This window comes from Genypterus blacodes, unplaced genomic scaffold (genome assembly GCF_046128005.1).
Source record: "Genypterus blacodes isolate CSIRO-AG114 ecotype Tasmania unplaced genomic scaffold, CSIRO-AGI_Gbla_v1 ptg000067l_1, whole genome shotgun sequence".
Classification (NCBI taxonomy): Eukaryota; Metazoa; Chordata; class Actinopteri; order Ophidiiformes; family Ophidiidae; genus Genypterus; species Genypterus blacodes.
The window spans coordinates 14,137,204-14,157,217 of record NW_027466879.1 but is presented as its reverse complement, the minus strand read 5'-3'; the positions used below and the strand labels follow the sequence as shown (position 1 = coordinate 14,157,217).

The following is a 20,014-nucleotide window of genomic DNA, read 5'->3' as shown; positions in this document are numbered from 1 at the left end:
TTTTATTTCCCTTTTTCATTTCAATCATAGATGTGTATTACAGTTCTGTGGTGGTTATGATGATTTGGAACGTGACCTTTGGGTTTTTGACATTTGGGTTTCCTTTAACCTTTCCTTTTAATGTCATTGTGTTTCTTTTGTCATTCTCCCCGTGTGTTGTCCATGTATGTTTGGTTCTGTCCTCATCATGACAACCCTCCCCTGCCAGCAGAAGGTAAACAGAGGCGGTCTTCCAACGCTGGCCTGCCCTTAGTTTCTCCTTTAGCTGTTTTTCTTCTTCTTCTTCTTCTTTCCCTATGATCACTCTTAACACCATTGGGTGTTTGAGGTTGCGAATGTGCTTTTTTATGCTGCATGGGGAGCACTAAAGCACTTTGAGAGAAGAAGTGGGATTGGACCCTTACAACAAGGGATAAAGGAAGGAGGGTATTTGAATTTGTTTCAGAGAGATGCTGAGTGTGAGCAGCATGTAAGCCTTGGTGACTTTTGGTTGTCCTGCTTCATGAAGCTGGGGAGACACGCAGCATGGCAACGCTCTAAGCACAGCAGGAGCACCTGATGCTCCCAGCTTAACACAGCATCCTCCTTTATATAACCTCAGGGTTATATGGCAACATGTCTGATGTGTATGTGCTTTACCAAAGGGCATACATTATTCAGGCCATGATGCTGGTATTTAAGTCATATTACCATGGCAAAATATTGTCATGCAGACATATATGGCAAAGCATTTTGTCATATATGAGGAAATATAATATTTTCATAACTCTAATAGGCATTTTATAACACTGTAATCACTCTCTGACGTTTTCAATTGCTAATCAACAAATTAAACTACTACTACTACTGAAACTGTTTTAACAGCTTTACATCTGTCTTAATCATCATGGCAGTGTCAACATATTGACATGTCCCTTATAAAACTATACACCTTTTGAATAATAGGCTTTTGTATTGAATACCATAAAATGAAGCAAATCGCAAATGCTCTGATGTAGCCGTTATCACGCTTTGTAAGCTCATGCAGTACCTAAGTAAAATCAGAGCGCATGAAGAGATTAAAAGAAGGTACATTTTTATTTATGAACTGTAGCAGCAATAAAACCTCATTGTTGTAATGCTTTGCCATAACCATATTTGTTAATCAGGATTGCCTGAGGTGTCTGATCTTACCATGAGCTTGTTTGTAACCACAAGTGGACTGCTGTGCCTAGTTTGACCTCCTGGTGGAGTTGTTCCGGGATGAGGAGAAAGCCACCAGCCCCACCGGCCAGATGCCCGGGGCAGGAGGTCGAACCCGCCTCAGTGTCAAACCAGAGAAGAGCCGGGCTCAAACGACCAGCAAGGAGCACAAGAAGACCGTCGGCTGCCAGGTTACTACTCACTCTCAGTGCAGTGCAGATACACAGCACAGTGTGTTACGGACCATATACAGCACATTGTGTAGACCACAACGACCAGGGCAGATATTTGCAGCCTAGTTTAATTGCATACTGGTGATATCAGGCCACAGATTTGCTTATGAGATAATCACTGCCCTGAAATAAAACTTTAAGTATATCAAGTGTATAGATTTTCAGAATTTCCTCTCTCCTTGCTAAGAAGAACAACATGATGGTGATAATTATCATGACAAACAGATTTTCTAAACAAGCAAGCAGCAAAAGGGATGATGATGACGACGATGATGTCTCTCCCACAGTTTCGTAACTCTCTGCAAATGCTGATGGAGACATTGAATGCAACCACCCCACACTACGTTCGCTGCATCAAACCCAATGACTTCAAGTTGGCCTTCTCGTGAGTCTCCTCTGTCTGTTTAAAATAAAAATATGCTGATGTATTCATACTCTGTAAGTAGTAGCAGTAATGCTGCATTCTTCTAATCTAGCAACATTACAATTGTGACAGTTTGTCCCTTAACACAGTCATCCTTGTAATTTGTGTGTGATTCAGTGTATCCATACTGAATGTGTGCATTTGTTGTCACCAGGTTTGATCCCAAACGTGCTGTGCAGCAGCTGAGAGCCTGCGGTGTCCTGGAAACCATCCGAATCTCTGCCGCAGGCTTCCCATCCAGGTACTGACACAAAATGCTAATCTGCAGTACAGTCAGCAGTCCTCTGTACATACTTTATGTCTGAATAGACTATTTTTTTTACAGTTTGTTATCAAGCATCTCCTTATTTGGGCATACGTCAGTACAGACTGCAAATTCATTGATTCTCAGGGCAGAGAGCCTTCTGTATATCAGTCTAGCAAATGAATCAGGGATTAGTTCACTAACTATCTAACTCACGCAGGTACATTTCTCAACGCTGGGATTGATAGAAAAAGGGTGTTCTTTTCTGTTCAGGTCGCAACTAACAGATACTGTAAATCTTGCACATACTAGTTTTGTTCGATAGTACAACATTTATCATCTGTCCCCAGTCTGTTCCTGCACAAGCGATTACTTTCCTCCTGGTAGAGAAGACTTTCATTTGGCCTGATTGTGCATGCAAATATCAATGCTCGAATAAACACATTCGATTAATTCCCTTTCCTGTGTCTGTGTAGATGGACCTACCAGGAGTTCTTTAGCCGTTACAGAGTTCTGATGAAGCAGAAGGATGTGCTGTCTGACAAGAAGCTGACCTGCAAGAACGTTTTAGAGAAACTGGTGCAGGTCAGAAATCTGCAGAAGCGTTGTTGCTGTTACTCCAAAAGAGACACTATTATTGCTTTTAGTCACTGCTCAAACCCCAAATGGATTTGAGATGTGTTTGCTTAATGTTTTTATGATTGTTTTGTCTACCCCTTTTAGCATATGTACACAAAGCCCAATTGTGAACATCCAAAACACACACATTCATATTGTTTATCCAGCTAATTACTATTTTAATCCTCAGCTCTCTTTGCGTTCTCCCTCAGGATCAAGATAAATACCAGTTTGGTAAGACCAAGATCTTCTTCAGGGCTGGTCAGGTTGCTTACCTGGAGAAGCTAAGGGCAGATAAGTTGCGGGTAGCTTGCATTCGCATCCAGAAGACCATCCGCTGCTGGCTGGCACGCAAGAAGTATCTCCGCCAGCGCAGCGCTGCCATCACCATCCAGAGGTTCACCAGAGGCTACCAAGCTCGCTGGTGAGTAATGTGCAAAGCGATCATTCACCTTCCTTTGGTTAGTCCCAATCAGAACCTTCAGAAGCACATAGGGTTTAGAAAAAATGGAAAGTAACAAAAAATATTTATACAACTTCAGAAAGCTACTACAACTCAGACAGTCAGAGGGGTCATACATTTTTTGTAGCACATCTGAGGTGATGGGAATACATTCAATAAACTATATGTCTAAAAAACATTTTACATATTAGTTTCTGTCAAAATGTGAAGTACATAGCATAAAATTAGACTGAATTACAACTGTCATGCAACGTGACAGATGTGCAGTCCACTCTGGACTCGTGAAAATTTAGATCAAAGGTAAACATTTAAAAGGAGATTTCTTTTCTGTCTCCTCTTCTTAGCTTGGTCAAGTTCATGCGCCGCACTCAGGCAGCCACCACCATCCAGAAGTACCAGAGGATGTGTGTGGAGAAGAAACGCTACAGGCAGAAACAGGCTGCTGCCTTGGCCATGCAGACAATCCTCAGGGCATACATGGCCCGGCAGACGTACCAGGGGGTAAGACACACACACAATTGAGAGACTATTCCATTTATACCATGATTCTGCACTGACAAAAAAATAAATGTATTATTATTATTTACTATATTTAGCTTATAGGGAAATCTCTGAAACAATCTGTATTGTTTGCAACTTGTATTAATTTGCCCAAACCTAACTACTCTCTTATTGTTATTATTTCTCTCTACCTGTAGCTACTACGAAACCACAGGGCAGTTATCATTCAGAAGCGCGTTCGTGGCTGGTTGGCCCGGTGCTGGTACAAGCGCTGCCTTAGCTCCATCGTCTACCTTCAGTGCTGCATGCGGAGGATGAAAGCCAGGCGGGAGCTGAAGAAGTTGAAGATCGAGGCACGTTCAGTAGAGCACTTCAAGAAGCTCAACAGAGGAATGGAGAACAAGATTATGCAGCTGCAGAGGAAGGTTGATGAGCAGGTGAGAGACTAATGCCAAGCCATTGTAGGTTTATGATCATATTGATTCCCTTATATAAATGTTGATTTCTTTCCCATCGTAAAATCCATTCTACACCTCTAGACCAGGGAAAACCGTGTAGTCAACGAGAAGCTGAATGGTCTGGAGAACTCCTACACTTTGGAGAGCGAGCGTATGCGCACCGAGCTGGGCCGGCTGCGAGGGTTTGAGGAGGAGGCCAAGAACAAAACCAACCAGGTCACGTCTTTGCTGGAAGAGCTGGAGAGACTGAGGAAGGAGCTGAGTTCCACACAGCAGGAGAAAAAGACCATCGAGGACTGGGCGCAGAAGTACCGCGACGAAATGGAGAAGGTAAAGCTGGAATCCACCTATACCACGCACATTTATTGCCCTGCCTTCTCTTCTCAACATAGTTTTGTCCTTGGTAGTGACACATATGATGTCATAGCTGTACAATTACAGGAGCTTCATTTGGTCCTCATAAATAGATTGCCGGTATTCTGTTTTTGCATAAATATACATATTGACGTCACCTTAATGTAGGAGCCAGGGCGAATGTGGGGGAATTGGGCTCATGGTGGGCACAGAGGCCAGTGTTGCCCCGGGGCAGGTGAGCACAGGAGCTAGACTAGTGTGGTAACCATGATATTTGTGTGTGGCAGCTACTGTCGCATGCGCGTGCGTGTGTAATTGATAGATTGAAGTCTGTAGAGCTGAAACTGTAATGTTTTGTTGGCCTTACTCTTCATTGTCTGGTCATGAACAATCTGTACCCGTCTGAGAACAAACAAATTGGGTAAAGAGAGTGTTTTAGATCTCACCAACCGCCCAGCTGAAAAATGCTGTAACACGCAGCTTTACATCTGAGCCAATAACTCTGGATCTAGTTTGAAACTTAAGATTTAGTAACTCACCACATATCTGTTGGGTTTGTTGGGTTTCATTTCAGCCTTGGCAGTTTTGCTTGCAACAGAGAATTCCTTAAGCACTGGTTCTAACCAGAATTTGAGAATGCAACGATTAAGGATTTTTTTTGTGTGTGTGTAGATGGTAGCAGAACTGAAGGATCAGAATGGCTTGTTGAAGACGGAGAAGAACGACTTGAACAGGATGATTCAGGAACAGAGTCAGCAGATGACAGGTATTCATTACCAGACGCATCCTGCAAAACATTTCATGCAACCTTCACACAGCGAAAGTAGAAGTATTGGCGCGCTCTTACACTGCTTAAAATCCAAGACTTCTCTCATTTTGAAATCTTACAAATATAACACTATACACCATGTCATTGACATTTTTTAACTTGTCTATTAATCTTCATAGTGCTGGTATTTCTATGTTTGAGAAAATTGAGGGATCATCATCTGCAATATCTAAGGAAATTCGTAATAAATGAAATGAATTTGCCTCCTGAAATGTATGTGTCTGCTCTTACATTGTTGATCTTATCTTGTGCTCTGCCAGAGAAAATGACACGTGCAATAGTGCAGGAGACTCAGCAGCTGGAGACGGATCTGAACGAGGAGCGATCTCGCTATCAGAATCTCCTGACAGAACATCTTCGCCTCGAGGAGAAATACGACGACTTGAAGGAGGTGATGGCACTTTCTTCGGTGAGAAATGCGCGTGCCCACTCACACACATGGCCATTTACCACTTGAGTGAGGTTAAGTTATTGATATGAAGAGTGTGGCTCATCAATGCACAAACAGGAACAATGGAGAAAGGCTCATCAATGCATTTCAGAAGGCCACAGTAGGCTTCATCTGACACACTGGTCAGACAGTCAGATGGGGGCAAAAACCAAACCTCCTTTCTGCAGATCAATTTAGGGGGGCCTGCATATGACAACATTTGTAACATACATTTCACTCAATTCGCCTTATTTATATAATTAATCATGCAAAGACACCCCCCCCTCCCTTTATCACTGCACGATTCTCACTCCACCTTCTGGTCTGGGAAAAGGAAAAAGTACCAACACATTTATCATCTGACCCTGTCTCTAGCTGAGTTACTGGCTGCTTCAGATCAACCATTCTGTGGCTTTAAGCTACAGGCAAGGCAAACATATTGTCCCTGCCGTGATGAGTTTGAGAAACAACCCAGCATTCGTATAGCCATTTAATAGAACACAGACCATTTAAGATTGCATTTATTTCTCTTGAAAAATATGTGTGTTACTTCTTAATCTTCACCAAAACACACGACAAGCTGGCCAGGAAATATATGTGGTTGTACGACATTTCTAGACATGAGGTTTGCTTTCCCACCATATTATACCACATGTATGATAGGCAGAACAAATTGTAATGTAAATCACTCTTGCTATTATAAGTCATATCGTTTTCATTCAAAGCAATGTTTTTTTACGTGTCATGTCTAGAATGTTGCCAAACCGGGGCACAGGAGAACGGATTCTACCCACAGCAGCAACGAGTCAGAGTACACCTACAACTCGGAGTACGCCGAAATGGAAGAAGGTTCCCGTGCCGCAGAGGTATGGAAGTTGACGATAAAGTCATTTGAATTTAATAGGAGGGAAAATTGACCAACGCAAGGCAAATTAAATTAGATATCCATGCATTGAAGCCGAGCAAACCTGGATGAAGAAATATATATATACATGCCAAATAAAGTTGTTCATGCTTGAAGTGTCTATGTCTACATGTTTTGCAAGTGTTCTGTCCTGACATGTGTCCTGTCATGCAGGACGTGACGCGTGGAATCGATACCTCGCTGACCCTCAAGCTGCAGAAGCGTCTCACCGAGCTGGAGCAAGAAAAGCAGTCGCTCCGCAACGAACTGGAAAACAAGGAGGACCAGTTCCAGCGGGCTAGAGCCCGGGTACGGATCCCGAGTTACTCAAGCAGAATATGGTCTAAGTGTATATTGATCTATGAAAAGTTGTAAGAACATAATAATAATAGTATGCAATAGGGGAAATAGTTTATTTTTCACAGATATTTTCAATGTTTTCATCAAAGTCTTGGACAGGATCATTTCGTACTATAGTTCAATACTAATTTAATAATAAAGGCTAAATGTATTTATTAGATTACACTCTTCATGTTACTTTATGTATTTCAAACAGTACACACTGTAGCAGTCCTCTTCAGTATGATGTGTTTCTTCCTGTTTCAGGATGATGCAGAGTTTAAGAAGGCTCGTGGGGCAGAGCTTGAGTACGAGTCCCTGAAGGTAAGGCTGAAGTGGAAATGCTACAACACCAGTGCAGTTTAACCCAGAGCCCGACCACAGATTTGAGTACTGATGCCCTGCAATTATGACCTTACATCCAACATTGACCCTCTTCACTTCTCAGCGCCAGGAGCTCGAGTCTGAGAACAAGAAGCTGAAACATAATCTGGCAGAGATGAGGCAAAGCCTCCTGGGTAACGCAGCTACAGGTTCTGGGGCTCCAGGCTCTCCGCCGTACAAGGTGCTCCTGGACCAGCTCAACTCCTCCTGTGAGGAGCTGGAGGTGCGCAAGGAGGAGGTGCTGATCCTACGTTCACAGCTGGTCAGCCAGAAGGAAGCCATGCAGCACAAGGTGAACACCTCAGTTCATTTCCTTTGCTCCTGGGGAGAAAGAACATTGATTCTCTCCAGAAGTCAGTGTATGATAACTGATAACTTAAAGAGAACTGACTTAGCAACACTTTAGCCTGCAATCATCCACATGTGATCAAACACGTGTTTAATTACATGAAGCTATAATTCGTGTTGGTCTTATCCCATGTTTTAGCATATAATTATGCAATGCAACCACCTCATTAGATTCATTTGTTGTGTTCTTCACTCCTGTTTGCGTCTTCAGTTTGTCTGTTTGTCAGTAGGACAGGTCATGTATCTCTCAACTATCTCAAATATCCGATTTGGTTGAAATTTGACTGAGAGGTGACACTTCTGGAAGTTGAGCTATTACTAATTGGAGAATTTAACAGTCTAATCTGAAATTTGCCCTCTAATGATGACCTTTTTAGTCAGCTGTGGATTTATGGCAAAACATGGAGAAAAGGAAATTGGATTCTCCCGGATAAAGTCTTGAGTGTTGCCATTATACCCTTGGTGTGTCTAATTCTCCTGTGTTTACATTCTCTCCTCCATTCATGCTTTCCTACAGGATGAGAAGGTACAGTTATTAATTGCATTGTGCATGAGTATTTGACCTTTATCATTGTTGATTTACATTAGATATGAAATCTAATGCAATCAATTTGATCTGCACCTCGCTGTAAATGTAGTGATGTTGTCGACTGGCAGGCTGTCCAAAATGTCCATACCAGTAAATGGAGGGACAGTTTATCTGATGTACACTACACCAGAGTGGTACATGCAATGAACAGATAAATTGTTTCACTTGGTACACAATCCCTACCCATACGCTTTAAACTGACTGTAGTTAATGCCAAGCTCTTAATTCTGTGATTACCAAAGGTGCCTCAGGATCTCTCCAGGCAGCTCATGTTAGTGACTTAATGTAGAGCACTTTTAAACTTTGCAAACTTATCATAAATGAAGTTATTACTCAAATGATTGCAGACAGATGTGGTGAGGTCAGTGCATTGTGTGATGGCTTGTCACTAAGTCAGCCTTGTGGCTCCAGCTGGTTGATGATTGTCATATTAAACAGTTAGACCCAGCAGCTACACCATGCAGGCAGGCTGCCAAGTGCCCACATGCTGACAGCCTACAGCGGAAATACAACAAATATTATGAATGTGATTGCTTACATGCTTGCTCTACATTCATACACATAAGCTGTTTGTGAAAATGCCGATGGTTATGGTAATATTATTGTTTGTGCTTGTGTCTCTCCCTCTCTCTTCTCCAGGAGACCATGACGGAGCCATCTGGATATGTGGAGGATGTGTCCAAACTGAAGGATACCGATGAAATCAAACAAGCTTACGTTGGCCTCAAGGATACCAACAGGTACAGTCGGTACTCCTCTCTCCTTGCATTTTATTTCATCACAATGAAATTCACCCTCTTCCTAGTTGTGCGTCTTGTATTTGTCCAGCTTCCGGTGCCTGTTGATTTACTATTCCATGGTCAACACTGCCATATGTGTGAGAGAGTGTGGAAGGAAGGAAGATGTGTGTTTGTGAATGTGTCTTTGCTCTGTGCAGATCTCCTAGGTTCATGCGTAACCCGCTGGACGTTGGTGATCTCCTGAGTAGGCTCAGGTAACCGATGAGACGTGGCCTATGCATCATGGAACTCAGCATGCATGGCCACGCTGTTGCTGAACACAGAAGGGTTACATGTGGCTGACATTAGCTCAAACGGCTGATTCCACATTGTAGTGCGAACAAACGCTTGGGTAGTCGTAGCTTAGCGTGTCTGACCTAACAGCATGACGAAAACACACTGTAGCAACGTATGTAGTATGTCTGTTATTATCTAACAAGACTGGGGTGAATGTTTATGTGTTTACTGAAGTTAAGGGTGTAAGGTGGATTTTAATTACATTTTTGGATTTGTATGGAGGGAAGTCCAACTGGTTCCCACATGACAAAGCTACTGTAGGATGTTGTTATGGGCTTTGGCAGCACTGGTCTGTATCTGGAGATGCGGATGACCATTTTAGGCTCAGTGCAGTTAATGCTCCATAGTCATTAAACTATGAAGCATGAAAGCATGAACTATTTGAGCCACAAAGAATCCTATTTTCGTTCCTCTTCAACATTTCTTAAGGCGTAGATTGACAAAGTGTCTTTGTCAGACGCAGCAGTGACGCATTAGGCTTGATGCCGTTGTAGGAGGCCTCCCGTTTCAGCTTTATGGAATGAGTTTGGCATGAATCCTGCATGGACACGCTCATCTGTTTCTTTGTTTATGGAGGCAGAGATACAAAGCACACTACCAAGTGTATGATGACAGTATATACAGTATGTACACACTAGGACCTAGTGTTTTCAATCTAGTCTAATCTTAGTCTAATGTTTTTAAGGAATATTAATTCCCAATCTTGAGGGAACATCTCAGCATTATTATTCATCATCAGAGTTGCCTTGAAAGTTGTGCTGTGTGTCACTGCCTTCACACCTCTGTCCTACCCATGTTGTTGTTTTTTGTTGTTTGTTACCTTGTCTGTTCCTTACATTCAGCTTTCATCTCTGTGTTCACAATTTAGGTTCAGTCTATAACATCTCAAATCAGTTCATTCACATTTAAGTGCAGGCACATATTTACTGTTCAGATCATGACGGTGGTGTAAAACTAACTTACACATCATATAAATCTACAGTCGACCATATACACAGAACAGTTCTTAAAGAAAGTCTGTAAGTGTTTATACAAAACACACAAAATGGTAAGCATTCAGAGCCTCACCAACACATCCCACCATTTTGTGTTGTTTCATGTTCCTTTGTGTTCTGTGTCGGTCAGATCCCTCGCTCCAGACTTCCATAAGCTGAATGAGGACGGAGAGCTGTGGCTGGTTAATCAGGGGTTAAAGGAGACAATCAGGTGTAACTGTGTTCAAAACACAGAGCCGTGTTCAAAACACAAAGCCGTGTTTTCAAGCATGACGCATTTGGCCTTTCACGGGAAAGGATCGATGCGTTCTCTCTGTTCTCTAATTCAGATCTTTACTCTCTCACTTTGCTCACTTTGTCCAACACTACAAGTGTAAAGAAGGTTTATGTTCTAGGATTTAGAATTAAGAGAACGGTAGGTTGATAGAGAACCTGTCGATGTTGGTGAACTCATAAAATACACAACCATGAAAGGTACAAATGATGTTGCCATATTCACAATTAAGGTGACAGTGGGACCTTAAAACTCTATCTATAATTCAAAAAGAAAAAGGAAAGTATCATGTTGATTATAAACTAAGATCAGGGAGCAGAAAATCACTGAGCTCCAGTTAAAGCTCTGCAGACATCATTGGTGTGCAGCTTTCTTAAAAGGTATTTATCTTATTCTTTGCACAGGACAGGTTTAAGTCACTCTTTCTTTAACCTCATGTACTCACCTGTAGTGACAGTGTGTTGACTGTTCCTGCAGAACTCAAATAGTGCTTCCCTAAGTATTTGATGCTTTCACGCTATATCTTTTTTTATATGAATCCTCCTCTTCCATTGAGTTTCCAGACGCAGTGACTGTGTGTGCCCCTCCTAACTCCTGCCCACCCTCTCCCCAGGTTGCTGGAGTCCCAGCTGCAGGCTCAGCGGCGAGGTTACGATAACGAGATCGAGTCGTTACGTGGCGAGTTGCAGAACGTCAAGGAGGAAAACAATCGTCAGCAGCAGCTCTTGGCCCAAAACCTTCAGCTGCCTCCAGAGGCCCGAATTGAAGCTAGTCTGCAGCACGAGATCACACGGCTCACCAACGAGAACCTGGTACGCAGATACACACACTGGATACACTTGTTTATAAATTGTGAATTTGATATTCAAAGAGTCCTTGATACTTACTGGAGTACTGCACTACTGAACTATACATCTGATGAACTGGTCAATTATTTGAGTATTTTACTCCATGTTCAAAACATCCTAATTTCTTTCATTACTGACACTACATCCTTATATGTAGCCACATCAACATCTCAAGTTTTGTGTTACATACTGTATGCACATAAATCCAATGTTAATTGTGTCATCTGGCTGTTTTGGTTGCTAATTTAAATACAAGGGCATCAACAGGTTAATATATTCAAACCAACCAACCCAACAGTGTTGTATCACACACTCATTTGTGTGGATGGTGTTACCATGCAGGAAATCATGGCTGATGATCCCACAGCATCCCGAGAGGCTCGAGTCATCATTTTGCGACGGATGGTTGTATGTAGTGTGTTGATGCATCTGTGTGTATGCATGCATATCCATAGTGTGCACTGGCATGCGTTAGAACTAACTGAGGGCTGTGTGTTCGGAATGAAAGAGTAGCAAGTGGAGTGGCGTCTCTAACTCTCTACATCAGTATCTTCTAACTGACAGTGGAGCGGCTCTGCATCTTCCTCTCTTCTAACAGCCAGCAAGGGAATCCTGCAGCCTTTCTTCTTCTGACAAATCAATCAACACCGCAGCTCACCTCTTCACAGCTGTTCCTGTCTTTTCAAAGTCACAGAGTGACAGTTGATGACAAGATGTTTCCTCTAATTCATATCTCTTGGTCTTTTTATGCTTTTTTCTTGACTGGCTGCTTATTTGTTGCCTTACTGACAATAAGACAAGTTGTGTCTGCCTATAGAAACTGGAGTGTTCCTTTTTGCCACTGGGGGGCACAGTGCCAGTTAGCCTGAGCTTCATGTTTGTACACGTTAGCCAGGCAAGATGCATCACCTGTCCTCACTGATCCCTTTCTCTGTTCTTCCCCTGTCTGTGTCACTCTCCCTCACTTCAAATGCCTGCCTGTATCAGGATCTAATGGAGCAGCTGGAAAAGCAGGACCGAACCATCCGCAAGCTCAAAAAGCAGCTAAAAGTGTACTCGAAGAGGATTGGAGAAATGGGAGGTGAGATGTGGAAAAGGCAAAACAAATCAGTGAAGTAGGTGTGACTGTCTGTATGTTTTGCTATATGCTATTCTGTGGTCTATCTAACATATCGTTTCTTTCCAGCCGGACAGGCGGAGGGCCAGACATCACCAGGACAGATGGTGGATGAGCCCATCCATCCCGTCAACATCCCTCGCAGGGAGAAAGACTTCCAGGGAATGCTGGAGTACAAGAAGGAGGATGAGCTCAAACTGGTCAAGAACCTCATCCTGGGTAAGAAGTTATGTTGGAAAGCTGATCTGCGTCCATGGTGAAGTCATCCTTTAATTTAAATGCTAGACTGGAGTTTGAACACATATTGGGATTATAGTTTGAATTGCCACAGACAGATTACAAAGCTGCAATGATTCCAGTTGGGCCTTTCTTAACTATACCAAAAATCCTTTCTCCTCCGTCTCTGCAGAGCTGAAGCCTCGTGGCGTTGCAGTGAATCTGATCCCAGGTTTACCCGCCTACGTCCTGTTCATGTGTCTGAGACATGCAGACTATGTCAACGATGACCAGAAGGTCCGAACTCTGCTCACCTCAACAATCAACAGTATTAAGAAGATCCTAAAGGTATGTAGCTGTGTCCTTAAAGGTTCTAAATCTATGAAGATTTCATTAGCATTGATTCGTGTTAGCTCAAGTTTATAATGTGCAACACCTTGACTTCTCTCCCTGTCAGAAACGAGGAGACGACTTTGAGACCGTCTCCTTCTGGCTCGCCAACACATGCCGCTTCTTACACTGTCTCAAACAATACAGTGGAGACGAGGTGAGACAACACATTCACACACAAGACGCTTAAGTAGAACTAAGGAACAGATCAGGTGTGCTGTCAACTGCTGAGACTGCTGAAGTAGCAAGATAAGATATGTAAACATTTCATTTGAAACTTACTTAAACGTAAATTGTTTAGCTGTGTTTATTTCACCTTTGTGTGTGTGTGTGTCCCTCAGGCATTCATGAAGCACAATACGTCGCGGCAGAATGAACACTGTCTGTCCAATTTCGACCTGGCAGAGTACAGACAGGTGATCAGTGACCTGGCCATCCAGATATACCAGCAGCTAATCAAGTGCATGGAGAACATTCTTCAACCCATGATAGGTACTGTGTGTGTGTGTGTGTGTGTGTGTGTGTGTGTGTGTGTGTGTGTGTGTGTGTGTGTGTGTGTGTGTGTGTGTGTGTGTGTGTGTGTGTGTGTGTGTGTGTGTGTGTGTGTGTGTGTGTGTGTGTGTGTGTGTGTGTGGGTGCGTGTGCGTGTGTGTGTGTGCGTGTGGGTGGGTGGGTGGGTGGGAGTAGTCGAGTGGGTAGAGCTTCCGCTTAAGAACCGGAGGGTTGCCGGTTTGAGTCCCTGCCGAGGTGCCCCTGGGCAAGGCACCGAACCCTCAAGTGCTCCCCCCTCTGCGAAGGGTGGTAATATAATGTAATGTAAGTCGCTTTGGATAAAAGCGTCTGCCAAATGATCGTAATGTAATGTGTGTGTGTGTGTGAAGCTTGTGTGTGAAGCTTGTGTGTGAAGCTGTGTTTAATTATAATCCTACTGTGTATCATTGATGATTCAAGAAGGCACTGGGATTTGTTTTGATACTATTACCTAGTATGTCTGTGTGTGTATGTGTGTGTGTCCTGCAGTCTCTGGCATGCTCGAACATGAGACCATCCAGGGTGTGTCGGGGGTGAAGCCCACAGGCCTTCGCAAACGGACGTCCAGCATCGCCGACGAAGGCACCTACACCCTGGACTCCATCCTGCGGCAGCTCAACGCCTTCCACTCCACCATGTGCCAGCACGGCACCGACCCCGAGCTCATCAAGCAGGTGGTGAAGCAGCAGTTCTACATCATCGGCGCCGTCACCCTCAACAACCTGCTGCTACGCAAAGACATGTGCTCCTGGAGCAAAGGCATGCAGATCAGGTAGGAGCCTGAGCCTTCATTTCTCCTTGCTATTTGATTAGTGGGACCCAGTGAGTATTAAACAAAACAATTGAAGAGTGTGTGTTCATATATGTAGGAGAGTATAACACATTTCTTCCTGTCTGCACACCTTATACATCAATGAGCACAATGATGTACAAGGTGTAGTGAAGGAAAAGTGTAATGTCCACATTTGAGGACGCAGGGTCTCAGGTGGTTAAAACAAATCCCCAGTATGCTGACGACATGGTTTATGATGCTCAGGGCACAAAGGGAAGTACCGGTGTGTGTGTTTGTGTGTGTGCAGGTATAACGTCAGCCAGTTGGAGGAGTGGCTCAGAGACAAAGGTCTGATGGTGTGTGGAGCCAAGGAGACTCTGGAGCCTCTGATCCAGGCCGCTCAGCTCCTGCAGGTGAAGAAGAAGACCGACGAAGACGCCGAGGCCATCTGCTCCATGTGCCTGGCCCTCACCACTGCTCAGGTACACCAGCCACGTCCAGACATCACTCGGTCACCCAGGCTGTTGCCACGGCAGCCATCCCTCAACAGTGGGAAGGCTTATCAAACTCTGCAGTTGTGATGAAGTCAGAAGTTGTTGTTGTTTCTTGTGTAACCGATCCCATCTCTGCCTCTCTACAAGCCGTTAACGTGTTACTGAAACAGTCTTCCTCTGATGCTTCTCTTCCAGATTGTGAAGGTTCTGAACCTCTACACTCCAGTCAACGAGTTTGAGGAGAGGGTGTCGGTCGCATTCATACGAACCATACAGGTGAGACGTCCCTGGTGGCGATATGGCACTGGCTTTAATAAGTCCGTTTTCTGATTATTATTAAAAAATGTTTATCTTTTCTTTTCTCCCTTCAGACTCGTTTGCGAGACCGCTGTGAAAGTCTGCAGTTGTTGATGGACACGAAGATGATCTACCCCGTGACCTTCCCCTTCAACCCCTCCTCCCTCGCCCTGGAGACCATCCAGATCCCGGGCTCCCTCAACCTGGCGTTCCTCACCCGTGTCTAAATCCGGAACAGACGCCTCAGAAAAACAAAAAAAAGACACAGCCGCCGCCGCCGCCGCCGCCACCACACGCTGAACTCTCAACACACACACAGGCACCAACCTTACAGTCTCTTCCACACTACACACACACACACACATACACGCACACAGTACCAATCCATTCTCTGCTTGTACAAACGCCTGCCTGTTTAGAGAAGAGAAGCCACAGGTTCAGATCATGGCCCGTGTCAGCGGCGACGACCCCACGCCGGTTTTGCCCGCGCTCAGTCCCTCCGCTTGTCATTACAATCGTTCTTACCGCCATCGTTTCATCCGTGAAAGCAGGATACACGAGAGGCCGTTTCATAACTGGCAGGATCAGGCGCTAAAGGCGTTCACGGCGAGGATTCACGTGGAAGAGATAAGCAGGTTCTCGTCTTTGTGGTGCGTGTGTGTGTGAGGTCATTACATGGAACCGGACCCGGATCTTTTTTTGGTTTCTTTAAGTAGTCGATTTATCCTCTGAACGCCGTCAAGCCAAGACAGAACTTATTGTGTGTACGATATTATTTATACATATATAAATATATATAAATATGAATAATATATGTCATGTATTTTATTTATTGCATTTACCTCCGTCCCAAACCTTCGCCTCTTAAGATTTGAAGCTTCCCCCTCTTTGAAAACGAGTGCGACGTGACGGACGGGACCATCGGGATGAAAAGCTTTGTGAAGACAGACGAGACTTAGATAAGTAGATGCTTGTTTGCAGCGCATGGCCGTCTTAATGCGGAGATGAGGCTTTGTTGCATTTTGTCCTGCGTCTCTGACAGGTGAAGAGTAGCGCAGGTTTGAACTGAGGAGTCATTTACAAACTGCTCGGGTTTATACTGTCGACATCTGTGAACATTGCACTGATGGGAACTCCGCAAAGTCACACACACACTCAGCTTGATGCTGTGTCGTTTAATGGTTTTGCGCTCTCCTTCCTCTCTTTCTTACTCGTCTCTGGCCGCAGCTCCAATTTTTAATATTAGTAACGTGTAATTGTGTATTCCAGTATTGACATTTTCTGTCAGATATGAACGTTAGCGAGTCAAACGCAGAGGTTGGGTTTCCCTCAGGTCGGTTTTCGGAGAGCCGGCCTCACATCCGTGCAGCTTTTCCCACCTTTTCCTCTTATGTTCCCTTTGTGGACCCAATCCTCATTTCTCTCCTGCTCATCCAACCCAAAGCTTTCCTACTTCACAAACGCCACACAAGCTTCTGTTACCAAAACCACAAACAAGCCAACACCATTGATATTTTCTGTCGTTGAAATTGAATTTCACGTGACTCAACACTAGGTTATTGTTGTTCTTTTGCTGGACATTTTGAAAATCCTCTGGACATATTTGGACACAAAGCAGAGGGGGGGGGTGATGAGCTGTATCGCATGCTACTGCACTAACTAACCAACCTGCATGGGCTTTTGTTTGTAACCAACAACAGCTACGAGCCATTAACCCCACATGCTTCTTATTTGTTTACAGAGAACAAACCTGGTGTAGGCGAGTTAAAAGGATGCGTTTCAGGGAATCGACCAAACTTCTGATCCTCGCTGCTTGGTGTTCAGCACTTTTTTATTTTAAACCGACTTCCCGTTGTGCCATTAGTATTGACAGTGGATCGGCCAAACCTGCCTCTTGTCCTTATTTTGCTGAACGACCTTACCCGTTTAAAATGTTCTACCACGTAAATAGAAGAGCTCCTTTTTACTTTAAACGCTCTTACATCTGAACTTAAATTTGTCATGCGTCTGTGTCGTGTATCTAACTGAAGAAACTGGCGGATGTTTGACAAATGTGAGGGACAAGCTACAGATGAAGATGAGTAGTTAGCGAAGAGAGAAGTGACTGTGTGAAGTTGTTGTGACGGTGGATGATTCGGTTTTTTATCGGGACCATTTGTTATGAAATGGCCTTTTCCTTTGCGTAGTTTGGGTTTAGATCTGCAGACTGGAAAGGCCGCAAAGCAAAGGAAGTCAACTTCTGAATGTTTCAAGTGTTTTAGCTGTACGTCGTGGAAAAAGAAGCCTTATCTGAATGACACATTATCAACATTGTGAGTTTATTCTTGTTTTTGTTCTGCCAGTGCCGTATGTTTATGTTGTTCTTCTGTGACAAATGACTTTCGATCATCGGATGTGATCGCTTTTGTGTCTTGATCAAGCTAAACGTGTTCTCGTCCTACAGTCGGTGTCAGGTTAGGGTTACGCCGTCGGGTCAAAATGCACTTTTTAAATATTGCAGAGGAAGTCCAACAAATCATGCTGTAAAAAGACGGATCTCACACCGCGGAGCTTTTCTTACTTTATGATTCCCGTTGTCCTTTCGCAGGACTGCGGCGTAGCGGCGAACTTCCCCGATCACATTCCCTGCGAGCGTGGGACAAACCTTTCCCTCTGCGTCTGTTAAGTTTGAGTTTCCCCCGCTGCTCTGTTATCAGTCAGCGGAGGCGAGGAGGCCGCATCATCATCACGTGATTAGAACTCGGCCTTCTCACTCTCGCCCGGACCTTTCGTTCGTTCGTCGTCTGATGAGGGTGTAGAGCGGGAAGGCCGGCCTACATTCAACCCCCCTCCCCCTCCCCCTCCCACCTGGGCGCTCAAAGAGGAGAAGGTGTCATTCCTCACTCTGCTTTTCTACATGACAGGGAAGCTTGTATGAAACCAGGTCCATGTTATAAATTACCATTGTTCTTATCAGCACTAGCATTAGCATTGTGCCATTTTAAATAGATAAATACACAGATGTATACCCCCTGCCCCCCTGCCCCCATGCCCCCCCTCTCCCGTCTGTGGTACTGGTGTGAACCTGCTGAATGAAGCCAGTCCACCATGTTTCCTCTCTGACCCATGTGTACATTTGACAAACTTGACTTTGTTTGTAGTCTCTGGTAGCTGTGCTTAGTGAATGTGTTCACCGTTAAGAAAACTTAAGGAACTTGGAATAAAATGTTAAACCTGTAAAAGTAAAATAAAAGAATTCAGCACTCTGCCTGGTTTCTTCTCAGTCTACTGGGGGGGGATAATGATGATGATGATGATGGCAACAATGTGATGGGTGTTATTGGATAGATTTTAAATCATCTGGCACTGATAATTAACTATATAAGATATAAACGTTTACGTAATTTCACAAAATCCAGGTAAATAAAAAAAATTATTGCATTACTGTTTTGGATTGAGCTTTTGTTGATTAAAAATTAGAGCTGTGTAATTAAATTTGAGTGTTTAATCACAGAGCTTTCCAAAAGATTTATCAACACAAACTCCACACTAATTGTTTACTGTGATTCTTCTGGTGTTACTCTCAAATCCATTCCCCTGGAAACCGCAACCCGACTCGGAACTCCTCACACAAGCGCGAACATGTATTTCTCCATCTTCCCCACAGGGAGGCGCCATACTATTGTCACATACTAATAAATATTGGGGATGGATTTGTAAACCCCTCCTCCAAAGAGACAAACACCAAAGATGTGTTATTAGAAACACACCTACTAACTAAAAATTCCTGAAAATGCACTGTGATTGTATTTGCTGAAAAGTTTTGCCAAATGCCTGAAAGAGTGTAAAGGTCTGAAAAATTCATTAATTCATTAAAACCGTAAAGGAAAGAGATTAAAAACAACTAGAAATTGATACACAACAGGTCATTCAAGTTAGAATCTCATCCTTCTTACAGGTTGACATTGGAATGAAGCTGCAGCAGCATCGTGCAGCGTGGAGGTAAAAAGCACAGCAGTCACAGCTTTAACACTTCACTAAGAAGCTTAGTGTTACATCTCTGACAATCCTCTTCACTGCAAACTCAAATCAGCTCTGAGCACAAATAACTGCTGCACGGCAAAGAAAAACACTTCTGTCAGGTTGGATTTATGACTCTTTTTGTCTTCTCATAACTTTGCGGTTTGTTTGTGCAAAGACCCTTGATTTAAGGTGGTATGGTTGAATTGTGTCTTAACATGTAGGCTGCTATCGGCTGTGGAATCAGATTTACTAACAGCTTGAACGCTACAAATCTAAAGATGGAAAGTCATTGATTTGATTTCCTGCTATACGCAATTATGTTGCAGGATCGTCTCATACTATCCTATAATTACATGTATTTTTATATTCTATTCATTAGTGGAAAAAGCATTAGACCAAAATGGGGCAAACACACTGTCATGTCTAATGTTCCTGTGTCCTGGGATCATTATGATTAAGGTGTCCTGTACAATTTATGTTTATTTATATATCTTAACTTGTATGTTTTATATAGCAAAAGCAATTATTGAACAATGGGATTTGAGCAGTACTTTTGTTAAATAGTTTTTTTGTGTTACATGTTTGTGATAAGTGTTGGATACTGAGTCTGCACTGAACGTCTGCAGCTCTCAAAATAGCTGCGCTGCTCAGGGAAGGATCAGGCTGGACTAGATTACCAACTACTTATGTCCTGTTCACATA

The 20,014-nt window shown here is 43.5% G+C and overlaps 1 protein-coding gene across 4 annotated transcripts in view; it reads left to right on the top strand.

The window, feature by feature from the left end:
• The window catches only part of myo5aa (myosin VAa), a 40,476-nt gene extending 21,931 nt beyond the window's left edge, over positions 1-18,545 (top strand). The window contains exons 15-42 of one of the 4 annotated variants that reach the window (XM_076156161.1): positions 1,215-1,373; positions 1,703-1,800; positions 1,994-2,080; positions 2,560-2,668; positions 2,914-3,125; positions 3,509-3,665; positions 3,863-4,102; positions 4,205-4,453; positions 5,150-5,243; positions 5,567-5,715; positions 6,489-6,602; positions 6,815-6,949; positions 7,247-7,303; positions 7,428-7,655; positions 8,940-9,040; positions 9,238-9,294; positions 10,502-10,582; positions 11,259-11,457; positions 11,836-11,901; positions 12,481-12,574; positions 12,680-12,829; positions 13,020-13,174; positions 13,284-13,373; positions 13,558-13,708; positions 14,237-14,519; positions 14,827-15,001; positions 15,209-15,289; positions 15,385-18,545. In XM_076156161.1, the coding sequence (XP_076012276.1) occupies positions 1,215-1,373; positions 1,703-1,800; positions 1,994-2,080; positions 2,560-2,668; positions 2,914-3,125; positions 3,509-3,665; positions 3,863-4,102; positions 4,205-4,453; positions 5,150-5,243; positions 5,567-5,715; positions 6,489-6,602; positions 6,815-6,949; positions 7,247-7,303; positions 7,428-7,655; positions 8,940-9,040; positions 9,238-9,294; positions 10,502-10,582; positions 11,259-11,457; positions 11,836-11,901; positions 12,481-12,574; positions 12,680-12,829; positions 13,020-13,174; positions 13,284-13,373; positions 13,558-13,708; positions 14,237-14,519; positions 14,827-15,001; positions 15,209-15,289; positions 15,385-15,537 (3,924 nt within the window). In that variant the 3' untranslated portion in view covers positions 15,538-18,545. The remainder of the gene's footprint in view (positions 1-1,214; positions 1,374-1,702; positions 1,801-1,993; positions 2,081-2,559; positions 2,669-2,913; positions 3,126-3,508; positions 3,666-3,862; positions 4,103-4,204; positions 4,454-5,149; positions 5,244-5,566; positions 5,716-6,488; positions 6,603-6,814; positions 6,950-7,246; positions 7,304-7,427; positions 7,656-8,939; positions 9,041-9,237; positions 9,295-10,501; positions 10,583-11,258; positions 11,458-11,835; positions 11,902-12,480; positions 12,575-12,679; positions 12,830-13,019; positions 13,175-13,283; positions 13,374-13,557; positions 13,709-14,236; positions 14,520-14,826; positions 15,002-15,208; positions 15,290-15,384) is intronic. The other 3 variants (XM_076156159.1, XM_076156158.1, XM_076156160.1) reach the window with 3 other exon arrangements.
• Positions 18,546-20,014: the final 1,469 nt, after the last annotated feature.